General features: G+C 34.6%; 1 protein-coding gene and 1 long non-coding RNA gene across 2 annotated transcripts in view; one reads left to right on the forward strand and one right to left on the reverse strand.

Annotated features, from left to right (window-relative positions):
• The first annotated feature begins 632 nt into the window (after nucleotides 1-632).
• On the forward strand, nucleotides 633-5,549 carry LOC138698019 (uncharacterized). Its single transcript, XR_011331655.1, has 2 exons — nucleotides 633-1,143; nucleotides 1,275-5,549. It is a non-coding gene; the product is annotated as an uncharacterized lncRNA (long non-coding RNA).
• A 5,878-nt stretch (nucleotides 5,550-11,427) lies between these two features.
• The window catches only part of LOC138698018 (uncharacterized), a 77,956-nt gene continuing 70,844 nt past the window's right edge, over nucleotides 11,428-18,539 (reverse strand). The window contains exon 9 of the mRNA XM_069823694.1: nucleotides 11,428-17,251. Within this exon, the coding sequence (XP_069679795.1) occupies nucleotides 16,855-17,251 (397 nt within the window). The 3' untranslated portion in view covers nucleotides 11,428-16,854. The remainder of the gene's footprint in view (nucleotides 17,252-18,539) is intronic.

Here is an 18,539-nt window from a genome sequence, read left to right on the forward strand (position 1 = left end):
GTTCGTTTTGCACAAACAAAAATAATATTAACCTATTTCTTGCAGGTATCTTCGAGTTTATGGTGGAATTTAATATACTTCATTAAAATAATAAATTAACTTTATGCATTTAATATTTCAATAATGGAAGGAAGGTGCTAATATTTCCAAAAGAACACAAAGAAAGTGTAAAATATTTTGTCGTGTACTAGGAGAGAGATCTGCGATGATGAGGCGATAGTAGCGATCCTAGTGGTGGGCAACTACCCATGTTTTCATTTTTACTACATATTGAGCTTCGCGACTGTATATAGTAGATTGTGATAATACTAACTTCATCACAGTAATTTCCTACAACATCTGAGCCACGCCCCTTTGTTTTGACTAACCGAAACATGGCGGACCAATGTCAATGTCTTCAACTTTCTGTGGTCTTTGGCCTCTCTATAGTATCTAACTCGTTGGTTTGCAGCAACGAGTTCTATCTCGTTGGTTTGCAGGCTAGAACCAAAGATGATCATATAAAATCAACACTGTCACCATGTCGCCATGTTCGTTGTTTTCCAACTAAAACTGTTTTTTTCTCTATTTTTTAGTTTCTAAGAAACAACAATTAAATATCGGATTTTAGCTGTTTTCCACTTCTGGCTTAATTACTTTATTACGACGTTTACTATTGTTAATGTAGGACTTTAGTTGTTTTCCACTCACGGTATAGTTTCTTTTTGGCCATGAGTGTTGGCAACAGAGAAACAGCAGATGATCTATGTGAACAACTACCATCTCCATAGGCAACACGGGAGCCAGCAAGTCAGCACGCAGGGCAGCCATCAGCGCAACAACCTTGGAATCCTTCACAGAAACTATATAGATTTATTTGTCTATGGCCAAACCACAGTCTACTAAGTAGACTTGTTATTTCATAATAATAAAATGAAACTGAGGGATGCTATAACTTTACAAAAACAGTGTACATATATCTGAAAAAAAAAAAAAAATAGAAAAAGTTAAATAAGTGAGTTTTCGTAGGTCGAGGGCGACATGCAGCATTATCAGTAAACTAGAGTAATGATTATCAAATTAATCCAGTGAAGGCCTGTTAACGTAACAGTTAAGGGATTTATTAAACTTTTCCAAATGTTACATGTTAGTTTGTTGAGAAAGGTATTGAGTATATTTGGATATAATTGGTAGTATTTTTTTCCGAGACATGTCCTTATCATTGTGTAAAATTATTTTTCTATCAAAGGCTTTTTCTTTTGGATTTAATTAAATTAAATTTGTTTTTATTTCAGTTAACTACTTTCTTATGTCATGGTGCCTGTAGATCATGAGAAGAATCATGCAGCAATTTGTACCTCATCAGATTGAAGAATGGAAGAAGCCAGGACTTGTAGTTTTTGATTTAGATTTCACCTTGTGGCCATTTAGGGTAGACAAAAATGCTAGAAGCCCTTTTAATGTAAGTAAGAAAGGCAATGTTATTGATACAAGGGGCAAAGTCTTCAAGACTTTCCCTGAAGTACCACAGCTTCTGGCGACATTATCTGAGAATGGCTTTAATTTAGCAGTAGCTTCAAGGATAGAAGATATTTCAGGAGCATATCAACTACTACAATTATTTGAAATTACACAATATTTCCACTATAAGGAAATTTATCCTGGTACAAAGACAGTGCATTTTAAACATTTACATGTAAAGACTGGTTTGGAATATGATCGCATGATATTCTTTGATGATGACAAACGCAATGTTCGCGATATATCAAGACTTGGAGTGACAGTCATTCAGGTTCCAGAAGGTGGACTATCATTTTGTGTTTTCAAAGCAGGATTATTAAACTATGTTTCCACTCTCAATGATAAACAATAAATATTTTGAAATAATTTATCTTTTTTATTGTACTGGTAATAATATTTAAACCATATTGCAAGGGTGATTCGGAAAGTTTCAGTAATTTTTTTTCTTAAGAAATCACTTTATTGAGGGAAACTGTATTACATGCAAGTGAAAGTGCGCCTTTCAATTACTTTTCAACATAATTTCCATTTACATCCAGACAATTGTCGTACCGCTTCACAAGCTTCGAAATTTCCTGAGAGTAAAATCAGCTGCCTGTGCCCACTGACACTCTCCTTGTGTTCCTCATCCATTCGGAACTGCTGGGATGCAAACGGTGTCTTCATGTTTGGGAACAGGTGATGGTGGATAACGAAATACATCTCACTGGAACTGTCACAGGAGGGTTTGAGTGCATGCAGCAGTATGTGGCTGAGGATTGTTTGTGGAACAAAACAACCCCAGAACTCAACATAACACGTTGTTTTTTCTGAATTGCTCTCAATTTGGTTAGTGTCTGACAATACATGCCAGAGTTTATTGTTGTGCCTCTGTCCATGAAATCCACCAACAATACACCTTTCTTCTAAAAGACAGTTGCCATGAGTTTCTTGGTTAATAATGTTTGGGGACATTTTTGTGGTTTTCTTGGCAAGCAACAACAGCGTATAGAAGGTCCATATACATTTCTCTATGCAGACTGGTCCACTTCACCTTTTTATTGCTTAGTTTCCTCAGGACGGGCACTCCACACTAACATCAAATAAGCCAACAGAACAGGACTACCTGGAACCAGTTTGCATAGGAACACTCTGTGCAGTATAATGTGCACGCATGAAACAAAAAAAAAAAAAAAACAGTTCTTATTAATAAATTGAATAAAAAAACAATCTGCTCAAAATGTTCATCAAGAAATAACACTAATTACTGAGGTGAAATTTCAGTTTTCTAAACTATTCAAACTACATACCTGAAAATTTGTAGTTATCATGCTGCATATAAAATAGTCTCTGTGCAAAGTTTAATCTAATTTGGTTAAGAACTGTATGAATTACATATTAACATTTTTGTAAATTAAAAAAAAAATCAATTCCTACCATTTCCAAAATTTAAAAATTTTGTCTACGTATCTGTCAGACTCTCAGAAACAAAACTTAATGTCAAGGGCTTTCATTCCACTTGCTCAAAAAATAAGAAAAAATATTTTATATAGTCGAGCATATATAGCATTATTATTCAAAACACATTCAAGAACAATCACAAAAAATCATGCATCATTTGTAGAAAAAGTATCAGTAGCAATTTTAGTGAAGGAAAATGTACAAAGAAACTTAAGTCGAGAAAAATGAGTTTGGTGATAAGGGATCACAATGAGGACACACTACAGCACTACAATTGCTTTGGTAAGAAGTACAGGAAGTGTGAATATTTTTAGGATGTCCTCGTGGCTTAATTTTTTTTTCCAATTGGTTTAGAAACATGATTTAAAAAACAGTCTATTGTGCGCTTCATGTTTGTCTAAAGTTTAAAAAGAAAAGCCCAAACTAGCCAAACACATGATGCTAAAATATTAACCAAACACACTGGTAAACACAACTTAACTGCAATCTTAAAACTAGTCTTATGAATATAATATTCCATTCACTCTTAGAATGGGTCCCAATGTAAATAAAACAAATTGTAGCTATCCGTCCATCAGAAATCAGACCTGTACACACTAGATCAAATCATAGATGCACTATTTTTCTGAGTAGGATGTCTTGTGACCACTGGCACATGGTTAATGTTTACATTAGGACCCAAACTAAGAGCAAACAGACTTTTAACACATTATAGGTGCACTACTACTTTATAAGTAGAATGTCTTATGGTCACTAGCATGTTGTTAATGTTTACATTAGGATCAAAATGGTCACTAGCATGTTGTTAATGTTTACATTAGGATCAAAAAACTAAGAGTGGACAGACTTTAGATTATTTCATTTGAGAATATCACACAATTAAACATCTTGAAAATATAGATGGACTCGCGTCCATATTTCTCAAACTGATAATGGGGTTGTCAAAATACACTCCTTCCTGACTGGTGTATGTTTTCACAAGGGAAACTTTCCTGCTTGAAAATCTAATGCTGAGACACCTGCTGCCAAACACATCTACGGCTAAAGGTGCATTAGGACACTGAATGAAAAAGCAAGAAGCACTCTGACTTCTATACAACAGAAGCAGTGATGACAACTATGTGGCAGACCAAGAACTGTGTTATATGGAGACGAGTGGTGGTGCATGGTTTTCACTCGAAGATTTGCCAGAATAAGAGTTCCACAACATGGACATCACTTGTGTATGTGAACTGTACAGTAAACAATGCAAAAGTTATTACAGTAGGACTCCAATTTAGAGGAATACCTTGCAAACACCAAGTTCGCCTGAGACGATGCACTTCGCGCAGCAATACCCCTGTACTCGTTTAGATGTTATTGTAGGACATAGAATAACTATTAAAACGAACCTGTTCTTTATTAATATGAACCTGTTCTATTATTATTGTTGTTATTATTATTATTATTATTATTATTATTAGCATGTAGTTAAGTATACAATACCAAAACAGTCTACTTATTCCTTCATAGGTGTCATAAAAAATAAATTCCTTCTATAAATAAAATATACATCTCTTTAAATATCGCAATTTCAACATACAAATAAATAACAAATATATTTCCAAGAACACTTGTTCAATCACTTATTTCGTGACAAAATAATTATAAAATTAATTACATAATAATCTCTGAAAATTATCCAGAACTTGATTGTTCACCTTGTGTTGAGATCTGGCGAATACCATGACGCGCTTTAAAATTTCTTAACCATCCATTACTAGCTCTAAGTGTTGCATCACCACCAAGTTTATTGTTAATTTCACTGGCTTTTACACTCAGTATTTCACCTGACACAGGAATTCTCTCACTTCCCTTTTGCTTGAACCATTCAAAAGTTTCATTCTCTAATTTCTTGTTATCAGGAAGTTTCATAGATTTTTTTCTTCTTTACATTACCCTCTTTGTTTTTCAGTTCTGCAAAAGCATTTATTTTTTCACTGTCACTTTTTATCCTGTATACAACAGATAAGGTTAGATTACATCGCTTAGCAAGTTTACTTATTTGTTCACCATTTTCTATTGTAGCATAACCTGCAGGTTTTCTTCTAGGCTTAGTCTTATTCTCTTCCCTGACATCTTTTATCGTGTATCGAGTACTAGTTGTGTACACGACAGTAGCGTTGCATGAACTGAACAAATCTTGCTTGCAAGTTAAATGCTCCCTCCTCTAAATTGGAGTCCTACTGTACATGTGTATAGGAACAGAATGAAATCATTACAGCATATGCACAATGTGTGAATCTTTATTCTACATTATTAAAATTACTTTTATAGCACTGAATTAGCTTTAATAACTGATACAACTTTCAAGTATCAAATGCTTAGCTACATTAATTTCTCCCCCCCCCCCCCCCCCCATACAACAATGATGCCAAGTGTCCACATTGCTGTTCACATTTCCTTACCATTTTAGCTTGATTGGAACTAATAACTGCGTGGAATGACTTTGTTTTCGGAATATATAATTTCTTTCACGTGTTAAAACTAGATTTCCTTGTTGACTAGTTTAAACCTGTTTTGTTTTGTTTTTACAAATCGTATTTCCTAATAAAGATTAATAAAATGCAGCTAATCTTGTTACAGTGTTCCTTTTCCTTTCCAGTTAACAGCTCTCAGATGTGTTTTAATTTACTTGAGTAACCGTTTTCCTTATTTTCAACAATCAGTGAATATTAGATTATTCGAAGCACAGACAGACAGACAGACAATTTAATCTCTTTCAGCAAATATACAGCCCACAGACAATGTCAAAATACAAATATAATATAATACATGGCCTTCAATAATATGGATAGATATTGAAATAAAATTAAAATAAATATACAATTACAAAGACAGATTAGAAGTGTTAAAACAATAGAATCTAAAACGTAATATTGCTAAACTCATTGACACTGAAGAGTGGATTTGCCATCAGTACCTTTCTCACAAACCTTCTGAAAGTAAAATATGACATTCCTTATATTCATGGGTAGTCCTAAAGATTTATAAACTTTATATGATATGGAAATAAAACTATTGCTTGTAGTACTATATTTGTACTTTGTTAAATATATATCAAGTCTGGAACACGTTGAATAATTATGAATACAGGAACAAGTAGGAAGATTATGCACATTACACTTAGCATACAGAAGGCAATAGAGAATAAACATTGACGGTAACATAAGCATTCCTAGTTGAACGAAAAGTGGTTTACAATGAGTTCTAGAAGAGACACCACAAATAATTCTCACTGCTCTCTTTTGAAGAATAAACAACTTAGAAACCGAAGTGTGGTTACCCCACAAAAGTGTCCTGTAACTTAAGGGTGCTATTCACAGACATTTCGCAGCACGCGCTACAGGCGTACTAAGCTAGCCCCGGCTATCCACTGGTTAATTGTACAGAATTCAAATCATATCCTATCGCTAACACTGGTTTATGAATACGAAAAACGCTGATCATCCACCGAAAGCCCGCGCTAAAAATGTCTATGAATACGGCCCTAAGTGACTATAAATATGGGCATAATAAACCGTAACTAAAGATTTATAACATAATGTTTTTCTGAGGATTTGTAACATGAAAATTCCTTTATTAATTTTATTAACAAGATATTCAATGTGTGTACTCCAGCCCAGACTGGCTTCGAGATAAATGCCTAGAAATTTAACTGAGGAAGACAAGTCAGAAATATTTCTGTTAAAAGAAAATTTAATATCTACAGTCTTATTAGAGTTGATGCTAAGTTTATTGGCATCACACCAGTCTTTTATCATGAACGATGAGTTGTGAAGCTGTCTTTTTATTAAAACATCATTATCCTGAGAAATTCCAAGTGCCGAATCATCAGCAAACAGGAAAGTGTCAAGGCAGTCATCCTCAATGCTGGCTGGGAGATCGTTAATATATATATATATATATATATAATGAAGAGCAAGGGACCAAGAACGGAATCCTGTGGGACACCAAACTTGACAAATTTAAATTGAGACATTGCACCATTACAATAAACAGATTGGTATCTGCCCGTTAAATAAGCACTTAAAAACATAGTACTAGAATTATTAAAACCATAAAATTTCAGTTTTTGTTTATCATGAGAAATGGTATCAAAAGCATTGGTAAAATCGTAAAAACGACCAACCATTAACCTAGCAAGGTACTGTAGTCTCGTTTACTACCAATTACACTAGTCAACAGTCATTTTGTAACCTAACAAAAACATATGATCTTACATGATTTTTGCATGTCTAATTTGAATATATTCCCAAAAAAGTCTCCATCGGGCTCTGTTTTTAAGTTACAATGTATATATGAATGAAAACAAACACAAAAGTCAGATATTTTGGTGCATGTTACGCAGTCTCAAAAACCTCCATGGATCGCTGAAAAAATAAATTTGTCTTTCAGTAACGATTTGTATATTGTTCTATGAATAAGTGCCATGGTACAAAATCCCTGATGAATGTAGGCTAGGTTTACCAGGGGCAGAGAGTAACGGTATCCAAATGGTTCTTCAGTCCATAGCTTAATATCCTATCTTTTCAGTCAAGCAGTTGTAAAGAAATAGTGATTCAGTTGACAAGTGCGAGTTTTGTTTAGTAAAGTATTTTATTGTGGTACTACATCTTTTAATTAATTTCTAATTAATTTAAACACACAAACATGTTGTTATGGTAGGTTCACAGTAGGTAAACACGCAACATAATGTCAAGTTCAAGTTTGCAGGTGTGTAAACTATTCGAATAATTTCTGTTGTATATTTTGTGGAAAACTTACTCCGAAATCACAAAAGAAAAACATTTCACCCACTATTAGAAAACCTTACAAACTTTACTTTAGCTGTATGCTAGGCGACCAGGATAAGCTTTGGGCCACCAAGATATGTTGTTGTTCTTGCTTTGTCATTTTATCATAGTAGCAGAAAGTAAAAAACAGAACTATTCCTTTTGCAGTTCCGATGATTTGGCAAGATCTATTATATAAAGAGTATGTGGCCAATTGCTACTTTTGCTTGATGAAAATTTCAGGATTTATTGATCATTCTGCAAACGTTGAAATACTGTTTATGTCTTGGTACCCCATGTGTCTGATTTTAAAGACGTATTCACGATATCTTTCATTTAACACCAAAGTCAGTGTGCCAGCACATCAGAGTTTCTAGATATACTGCCCGAAAATGTTTGCTCATGCCCAAAATGGCTACCAGTTGGTGCGGCCCCCATCTGAGCCTTGTGCACGAGCAGCACCAACTCAAGGTCATGCTCACATCGTAGTCGTATACCCGATTGAATGAGACAATATTTATTTCACTCATGTTACCAGTCACGAAGTTATAGCATCGGAATGGTTCACCCTGCAAATGTTACATTGCTTTTTCCATTCTGGTACCCTATGTTTCGGTCTGATTTTAAAGACCATATTCAAGTCATAACACTACCAAGAACGTTGGGACCCAGTTATGATGGAGAACCAGTGGAACCACGGATGGCTTCTCTACAGGGAAACTCCCGATTTGACCTAAAACGAAAGTCAACAAAAACATAATTCTGATTTGAAGTGCGAGCTGTTATTATTTATTTGAAAAACTTTACATGCTTTATAAGGTAAAATCATATTTAGTTCATTGGTTTTTGTATGTGCGATAAGAGACAATTTTTAGGGATAACTGCATATCGGCATAAATATATACAAATTAATGCATATTAGAGGGACATACTGATAACACAGAAATGTGACCCGATGGAGCAATTTGGATCCTTTTCCCTAATTCAGGCGTATCAGGTATTTTGATCAAGGTTTCGGAAAAAAAAAAATTAAAATTTGTTGACTAGTGTTATTGCCAATTTAAATGCAGTCAATATTGCATAGCTCTGATTTTGTAAGTCATGGAATAACAAAAATATTCACATATGGAAGTAAGCATGCAGTAGGGGGAACAAAAGTTTCGTTCCAACAAATTCACTTCAAACAGAACCAGAGATATGTACATCAGTCAGACGTTCAAACCAACTTTTGACACAGATACAGAACAATCCAAAGTATGTCAACAGATTGAGGCATGTACTGGTCAGTATGAGTCTCTGACATGCGCATATGGTCACCAACATCACCTGGATAAATTAAATTGAAGAAAGACCGTCAGTTGTTTACACTTTTCACATCACAACCTAAAGGTTAAGATGGAAAGTGACAGTGACTTCAATCTGAATCCAGGACAGACTAATAATTGGAGTTGCAATTTTTCACCAAAAGGAAAAGAACGACAACAATTTGGGTATTACTTGACCAAGGCCAGTGGAGTCCTGCAGCCTGGAGCACCACTTGTACTTCTCCCATGTTCATATAGTGTCATCGTGATAATTCACATTACACCTGTGTCTCCACTCGCCTCGGTAGAGTTATAATTACATTTTCAATATGCAGCTCTGAAATATAAATAAATAATGTAACAAATCTTTTAGATACAACTGTACACTAATAAAACATCAAATTATTAAAATTTACCTTCCCTTATTTTTTTTGTTATACTTTCATATACTACTCAAAAAAAGTTTTGAAACACCTGGATTTTTGTTCAAAACAAGTTCTGCATCATCTCAATTTTGGTGAAAGTGTGTGGATCACAGTTGACATTCCTTATGAAAACAAAACACAAATTTTATTGTACAAACAATTAATCAAAACAAAAATTAGCTAAAAAATGTTTCTGTGCTAATCATCAGAATCAAAAACTTCTTCTGGGGGTCTCTAGTATCGTGTTACTCCACCCCTTGACACATGCCTGGATCCTCATCAGCATGCCATCTACAAGTTGCTCGAGGCGTTGCTGGTCAAACAAGTTCCATTCTTCTACAGTGGCTCTCCTGAGGACTTGTAGGGTGCGTGGTGGGGTTTTTGCGGTGTCGCACTGCACGTTTCAACATGTCCCAAGCATGACAATTGGGTTCATGTCTGGTGACATCAAAGGCCATTCCATTCTTTGTATGCCAGCCTCCTGGAGGAAGGTATTGACGAGATGGGTGCAGTGCACTCGCGCGTTGTTGTTTGAAAGATAAACCTATCGTCTTTATATTGGCTGTAGGGCTGAACAATGGACTGGAGAATCCTCTCTCGGTACTGGGCAGCTCTCAAAGTACCCTCAACGACGACGAGTGGCATCCAACGTCCGTACATGATGCCTCCCCAAAACATCACTGATTCACCTTCCTGCTGGATCTGATGGAATCCCTGAATTGGTACCTGGTTCTCTCCATACTGTCCTACGACGATTGTCAGGCATCAGACAAATCCTGCACTCGTCAATAAAGAGGACCTTATGCCATTGATCCAGGTCCCATTGCAGGTGTTTTTTGCCCATCTGTTCCTGGAACCAAGGTGCTGAGGTTGTAGTAGTGATGTTCGTGTAGGATGTCTGGAGGCTAAATTGTCTGTGTGAAGTCTGTTTCTTACAGTTTGGGTCGACAAAGCTGTCCCAGTTGCCTCCAGGAAGGCACTGTGCAGTTCCGTGGTGTTCTCCTCTCTGTTCCTATGAGCCATAATTTGTAGGTATCGGTCTTCAGCTGCTGTTGTTGACCCACTGCAAGGCATGTCTTGGACATTTTGAGTAACACGATATCGTTCACACGTTCTAACGACGTCACTATGGTGTACGACTGCCCAATGGGAAACTTCCTGCACTGACAACTCTTCCTGCTGCAATGTAACGATGCTTGCAAGAGTAAATGTGCTGATGACCCTTCTAGGCATGTTGACAAACTGAACAGAGCACTGTTTAATGCAGTTCAGGATTCCAGACACAGCGCACTCTACTAACATACCGAGGCCAGAAGTTTTAGTTCCACTCTCAATGGAAAGGTGGCAATCTACCATGGCAATATCAATGTCTACTGAACAAAAAAACATAAACATTACTATTAACATTAACAAAAAAAACACGCAAGATATGCAGGTGATGCAAACCTTTTTTTGAATAGTGTAGAAGATTGTCGGAACAAACCCCATTTTCTGTAATTTCAATTAACTGTGAAATGATAATTACGCAAGCCATTCTCAGATAAAGATGGTAACAGTTGTATTCCTGGATTTAGAATGCAATGAGCAACAGTTTAACAAATGTGCTTACTGATGACGTGGCTTCTTCAAAAGCAATCTTAATAGAGTTATCATGATATTTTCCACGAGTGGTTATTCTTATCTCCCTGCTGTTAGACTGGAGTGTTTGAAAAATAATTTCGTAAACATTCTGAAGTAATGAATCACCAAAGCTACATGGAATGAAGATCCCTCCAAAATATTTAGAATCACTTCTGAAAGTTTATGGAGAAGAAAGTGAATGATTAGAGGAAGATGGATATGTTACGGTTTTAGGTTACCGAGCTGGATGAACAATACACAGGACAATGTAACTGGTTACGAAGGTGGTGAATGAAATTGCTTGGAATAAAAAAGTAAAAGACATTTTTGCTACCAAAGACACTTTATTTATCTAATTTTTCTATCTGGTTGTCAGATATGTAACATTAAATTGGACTCAAAATTCATTATCTTCATTGTTACGATACAAAAAAACACTTAGTCCAAGCTATTTTAATTAGTAAACATGATTTAAATAATAATAATAAAAAACTTTATGTAAGAACATCACATTTTGTACATAACCTCCATGCTAAAATTTGGCAAAGTTCGTCTCCCCCCCCCCCCCATTTCTTAAAAATTCAAGAGATATTAAATTTTGCTCTCTTCTGACAAGTATTTTATTATGGACTAAGTGTATTTTGATTCAATGCTCCGCATCTTTTGTTAAGATTTGTAAACAAATAGCTAACTTGGAAAGAGTTCACATAGCCCAATGTACTGCATTTTATGCTGTTCACACCAATATACATCAATTGAAACTTTTTTAAAATAAGATACAGCGAGCTTTCTCTTTTTATTTTGTATCTTCCATGGCACTATGTCACCTAACACACTTGATAAATTAAAATAAATTATGGATAAAAAAAACGCACACATTTTTATGCAAACTAATTTGCACAACAAAGTAATTTATCTCAATTTATGAATGTAGGAGTCATGGAATATAATTACTATAAGAAGCTTCTGAGAAGAAAAACAAAAAAACACTCATAGAAGTAATACAACAATCTCATTTTCAGCATTTCAGAACAACATTTTTAACAATGTTCTAAAACTATTTATGCTATAAAATTAAAAAAAGACGTTATTTACAGAATATTAAATACCTTGAGCACTGGGTAGGCTGAATACAATAGCAAATAAAATGTTAAAAGTAATAAATCTACCTGAAACAAATGGCATTTAATATAAACAGTTCTGTATATCTGGAGCATTACTAGAGGCATATTTTGAATGGACGTCAAGCGCTTTAATCACCAGAATTACTAATGACATTGATATTATTTACAAATGTATGTGGCGGGGGGGGGGGGAGAAGCCCCATAAAGATGACGCATACTTTTTCATTACATCATACTACCAATGTTTGTAATTTATAGACTTCAATAAGATGCTTAAATTTGCATTTTCTGCTTGCACATACATTATGCTATGATGTCTGAGGTTATGGCGTCATTGAATTGAAGAAGCCAAGATCCATATCGGACTGTAGAGCCATGGATGGATGGTATGGTGGAGGATGGAACAAGCTCACACATACTTAGGCCACTAATATGAACCCACTGTGCTATCTTCAAATTTCGATATGGGCGAGAATTGGTCAGCGAATTGGAACCCTCCATCTGGCATAGGGTTCTTTAACAGCCCAGAAATTTACGACACTGAACCCCTATCTTTACTTCTCAAGACTTACATGGCCCTTAGAATTCACGAATTCCAATGCCATGCATAATAAGTGATGAACTTAAAATCGACTTTTTGCACAATTGCATTGCACATTTACTTCTTTTCTTTATACTCACCCAATAGAGATACCGTATTCAGAATTACCTAGTAATACTCATTTAGGCTTCAAATATAGTATACATTAAAATTTCACTTCTAAGTTTTTATAGGGTTCTGAAGAAAAAAAAAAACGCATAAGTGAGAAAAACGTGTAACTGAAAAGACATTTAATAATATCTGAAGCCACCGGCATAACTTAGTCGGCTAAGGTGCTTGCCTGCCAGTCCGAAGTTGTGTTCGGGCATGGGTTAGATTCCCACTTGGGCTGATTATCTGGTTGAGGTTTTTCTGAGGTTTTCTCCAACTGTAAGACGAATTTCAGATAATCTATGGCGAACCCTCATGTAAATTTCTCTCCATTTCCTTAAATAATTAAGTAATTACGCAAAAGATCACTTTCTGGCAGGACTGCTATCTGCAAAAGCTAGTAGTCTGCTTACCAGACTAGTGCTGAGATATGACAAGAGTTCCGGTTCCTTAGGTTTGATTTGGAATGTAATTTTTATGATACATCCACTCTATTGCCTCTAGCGCTATTGCTATTACCTACAGATATACTTAATCTCTATATACAAAAATATCATATCAGTTAAATGAAAACGAAAATCAGTAACAGGAAATTGTATTGACATAACATTTCATATTTGTAGGGCAAGAGATAAAACCAACTGAAAGGCCCATAGGGTGGCGAAATGTTAAGACTCCCATCTCATGAGACAATCAGCACAGAGTAGCAGTAGGGATGTCGTGCTGGTAGACTTTGTCTCAAGGAAATACCCCACACAAATTTCTAATATGCTGAATATAGCCCAGGGCCATTGTGCAGCTGGAAGGATTAGACTGATGGAGAAATTCATGACTTGATCAGGAATCAAACTCGCAACATTAAAAGGATCTATTGTGCCCCTCTTGCGGTTTATAATCAAGTCTAAATCTAAGAACTAACTATCTTGTATAACATTAATCTGAAAATTGTCTGTAATATAAATTTTTAAAATTGCGTTAATAAAATTCAGATCTAATATTATTTCATTTTAAAATAAAGCATGTCGCTTCTAAATGTAACAATTACTGTACTTTACACTTAGAATAAAAAAAAAAAATACGTTTCCATTTAACAACAAGTAATCAGTCTATTCTGCATTGAGAGGATAAAACTGTGCGTATATACAATGAGGACGAAGTTATCACCTGCTATATAAGTTTTCGAATAATCTTTAACAAGTTGTTAATTGTCACAACAACTTCACTCTGAATCTTTAAAAAAATTTTAGCTTCTTGGATTCTAACAAAAATCTATTAACTATGCTAATTCTTTGTAACACAACCTACTGTTTGAAATTTGTATAATGCTATTATATTCCAATTGTAAGAAAGCTTGCTCAGCAGGACAATTGATTAGGAATACCATAAAATGATGAATAAAATACATAAAAATCTGTAAATAAAACTACTGAAATTCGTGAAAAAAGTAGGCCTAGTTATTTAAATATGTAAATCTTAAAAAAAAAAAAAAAAAAAAAAAAAAAATTGTATTTAAACATGTAAATCATGAAGAAAAAGTATGAATTTAAACGTAGAAATAATTTTATCGACCATTGCATTAAGCAGAACTTCAATAATTTGGTTTTGTTATTAGCACAGCATGGCTCCATTCAAATTTAACCCAGAGAGAATTTCCACTGGCGGGAAAACTGTATTAATAAGGCCAGTTACACTCTACATGGAGAAAAGTGTCATGCGAATATAAAAAACATTAGGCCTAAGTTCATTTATATGCTATGACAGGCCGCCTAGTTGTTGAATTGAAGACCTTCCCAGAAAAAGGATGTAACATCAAATTATTGAATTATGTGACTCAGGTGGAGAAAGTAATTTTGAAGCATATAAATTACTGCATTCAATAGCTGAATAAACTTGTATCCTTGATTAGTCAAATGGTTCTGCTAGTAAATATAAGCTTAATGAAATATGCCCCTGAAATTATTTTTCTTTTTCCTGTAACGTGAATTACTGTATAGTTTCGTTGGTTACATCTTTATTCTAGGTGGGTTTTCAATTATCAAAAAATATTATTCCTTAGTCTTTGTTGCGTACTCTTGTTGAAAATGTGGTAAATATTTTCATGCCAACCTAGCATTATAAACAGGTTGTTACTACATCCAAAATCGTGCATAATTGGCTTATTACAGCATGCGTGTCGATAAAAGCAATGACGCATTCACTATGACATAATATCAGAACACTGCTAGCTTGGTTACAGCTTCTACGCACAACATAACAAGAAATGAAATGCAGCACAGAAGATACTGTATCACTTATTTCCAATTTTTAACAATTTTATATCACTTTTGTAATATCACATAAAACAGTTCTGTGGTTCAGAGAAACTATATTAACAAAATAAAGGAACATTTGTAACGTAACCAGTAAGGTCATTCATTGCTCTTTATTCAGTGTCAATGCCAGGCGCAACTAATCAATAAAAACACATGAAGACTTTCTCAGCTATGGATCCCGAATTGAATTTCTTTCATAATTTATTTCCTACAATTTATAATGCTAAGATGCCATAAAGTGTTGTATCCAACTCGTGGATAATCTTATTATGATACTCGTGAAAATTGTCGCACAAACATTCACTCATGCCATAATCATTAAGATTATCCACTTGATGCATAAATAACTATAACACATTTCTTCTTAATATCATAAGAGTGTAACAAACCTAAGCATTGCACATGCATGAGACACAGATTTTCAATTTTCATAGGTGAGTAGCCATGCTTTCCATGTGATAAAATATGAAAAACAAACTCATTATTTTCGTACTTTGATTGTTTTATTGTCGAAAATGAAATAATGGAATTAAGTAACTGATGAATGTACGATTCAGCAATATACGTAAAATAAAATTGCGTTTAATGCAAAAAAAAATGGCTAATTTCGCAAAAATAGCAAAATCTGAGACAAATCGCGATCGTAAAACATGTCTACAAAAAGAGTTTTATTCACACATATAAAAATTTTGACTCAATTAGCACAAATTCGTTAAAAATCATGCGAAAATTGGTGTCCCTACTGATGCTATTGTTACGGGTGCATGTGTTAAGCAATAAGGAAACCAAGAAATGTAGACAGTCTGTGCAACAGATGTTTCTCATTACTTTCGACAATGATCTTTAGTACATAAAAACTCGATAAAAAAAAATAAAAAATTAACATACTTTTCCTCAGAAATAAAACATACTAGAACAATCTTTAAAATATGCACATACAGTGTCCCCAACAACCTATACAGTGTACACCCATTGTTATGAAGTGAAGTAAGCTTAATCATGCTTATGGGTATACAGGTGGTCTGTGACACTGTAATATTATATGTATATTTCTGGTGAGAACAATACGAGATTGATTAAAAATAGTATGTCCATTCTATATTAATGTAAAATTTTTGTGTGTATCTATATATCTTTTTTGAGCGCAATTTCGTATTGTTCTCACCACAAATGTTCTTCACAGCATCATGAAAAAGTATTGTATAAGAATTCTGACGACTACCTTCATTTATCAGAATTTTACTTCAGAGGGAAATGCTATAGAAATTATCAGAATATGTTTACCAAATCATGTTTGAAAGAATAACAGCTAAAAAGTTAATTATAAACTGGTTAGCTGGTAATTGATTTCTAATGTCGCAGATTGACAATTACAGTAGGTTGTTTGGCTGTTCTCTGTTGAAGTGACAACAATCTTCAATTTGTGCAACTTGTACATATATGTTAGGAAGTATTATTGCACATGAAAGGCACTTTAAACTCTGTAACAAATAATTGTAGAAGAATATATGTACATGATCATAATGGAAGAAATTTGATGCGAAGGTGAAGGTCCTACAAAATACTGGCAATGATGAAAATGCGTTACATCCTGCTATTTTATCCTCTTATTAAAACAATAAACTTAATTATTGATGTTTTGTTGCATGTTTACATTATGTTGAACATTGATAACTATATTAATTTGTCCTGAATTTTCTAGTGACTGTGTACCTGAGTCATGCCTAGCACGCTTTGAGGAACTAGATGCATTTACTTCTTCATCAGACCAGCTTCGAGGTCGTGTTGTCGTTGTTGTTGGCACTAATGGCTGAACAGGTAGACTTGAGCTTGAAGTTGAATCTGATGATCCCAGGCCTTCAAATGGTCGGTGAGGCAAACTCAAAGCTGAAGAATTGGATACCCCCGAGTCATCTTGTGTGTTAGAAGGACTAGGAGGTCTAGTTTCAGCTGGCTCACTACTGCTCTCAGTAACCTCGTTTATTGTACACGGAACATTCACTACTTCTTGCCCATAGCCACTGGTAGAAAACAAGAGTATAAGATTAAGAAAGGCATAAAAACAAACATAAAATAAACAATATTTCTTACTAAACAAAAAATATATGTTTCAATTTAGGGAGAAAGAATTGTTCACAACTGATGGTTTCTTACCAAAGGACTGGGGGATCAATCCCAGTTACATTGTGTGGGATTATTGTGAATGAACTGCGGGACAGATTTTCAGACTTTTTTGGTTTCCCCTGTCATACTCTTTTCACTTTTCTTTATTATTGTTGACAGACGTGCATAAGCATTCTCCAAAGTAATTATGATAAACATTAGAGGGCATATCCTAAGTAGAAATAACAGAGAAACGTCGGAGCAACAGGAGCGGTATTATACATACAGTAAAGCATCAATTATCCGAAACAATTGAGGACGGGGGTGTTCGGATAACTGATTTTTCGGATAACCTATCATTTACGAAAACAAAAAGTACTGGTGTCACAGGAGCAGTATGAAACAAAGAAACACTGATATTAAACACAAACCTGTACATATATATTTCGTATCACACATCTTACAAATAACACAGAGAACTAACTAGCCTAGCTTGACTACTTCAAAATGGCCTACAGTTTAGGAAAAGAAGTCCAATTTTTTTTTTTTTGCTTCAGAGCTGAGACTCGTTTTTTTGTCGCTAAATCTCGCAAACAGCGCTAGCGGAACTTCTACATGACGCACACGCAAATTTGAATTTGCTGACTGGAATGCTTTCGGTTAACTGATGTTTCAACTGATGGGCATTCGGTTAATCGATGCTCTACTGTGGTTAAAATGGGTGTGGAGTTAAATGTGTATAGGTCAAGAATTGAAGTGTTAAAGAAGAGAGAAAAGAGGGGTGCAGTGATAATGAGAAATTGAAATAGGTGATTGAAGCAATCATAGTGGTATTACTAATATTAGGAGGAACTGAAGTGAAGCCAGGACCTAAGAGTAAGAATAGTAAAGAGATGACAGAAGTGATTAAAAATGAAATGCAGTTAGAGTTCATTTAAATTAACGAAGAAATAAAACTGCAGTTTCAAGAATTCAGTCAGACAAAAACAAATCTGAAGACTAACATGGAGAACAAAAGAAAAAAGAAAAAAAAAACTGAGCACTACAGCAGTTAAATAAGCAATTGGATAAGAAAATAAGGTATTTGGAAGAAAAAGATGATAATTTTCGGAATAAATGAAGATGGGAGAGAGGATGGATAAGGAACATATAGAATAAGTAAGGGAAACACGACCTATGTCCAAACTTAGTAAAATTTTATAATTT

The sequence above is a fragment of the Periplaneta americana genome, chromosome 4 (genome assembly GCF_040183065.1).
Source record: "Periplaneta americana isolate PAMFEO1 chromosome 4, P.americana_PAMFEO1_priV1, whole genome shotgun sequence".
In the NCBI taxonomy this organism is placed as follows: Eukaryota; Metazoa; Arthropoda; class Insecta; order Blattodea; family Blattidae; genus Periplaneta; species Periplaneta americana.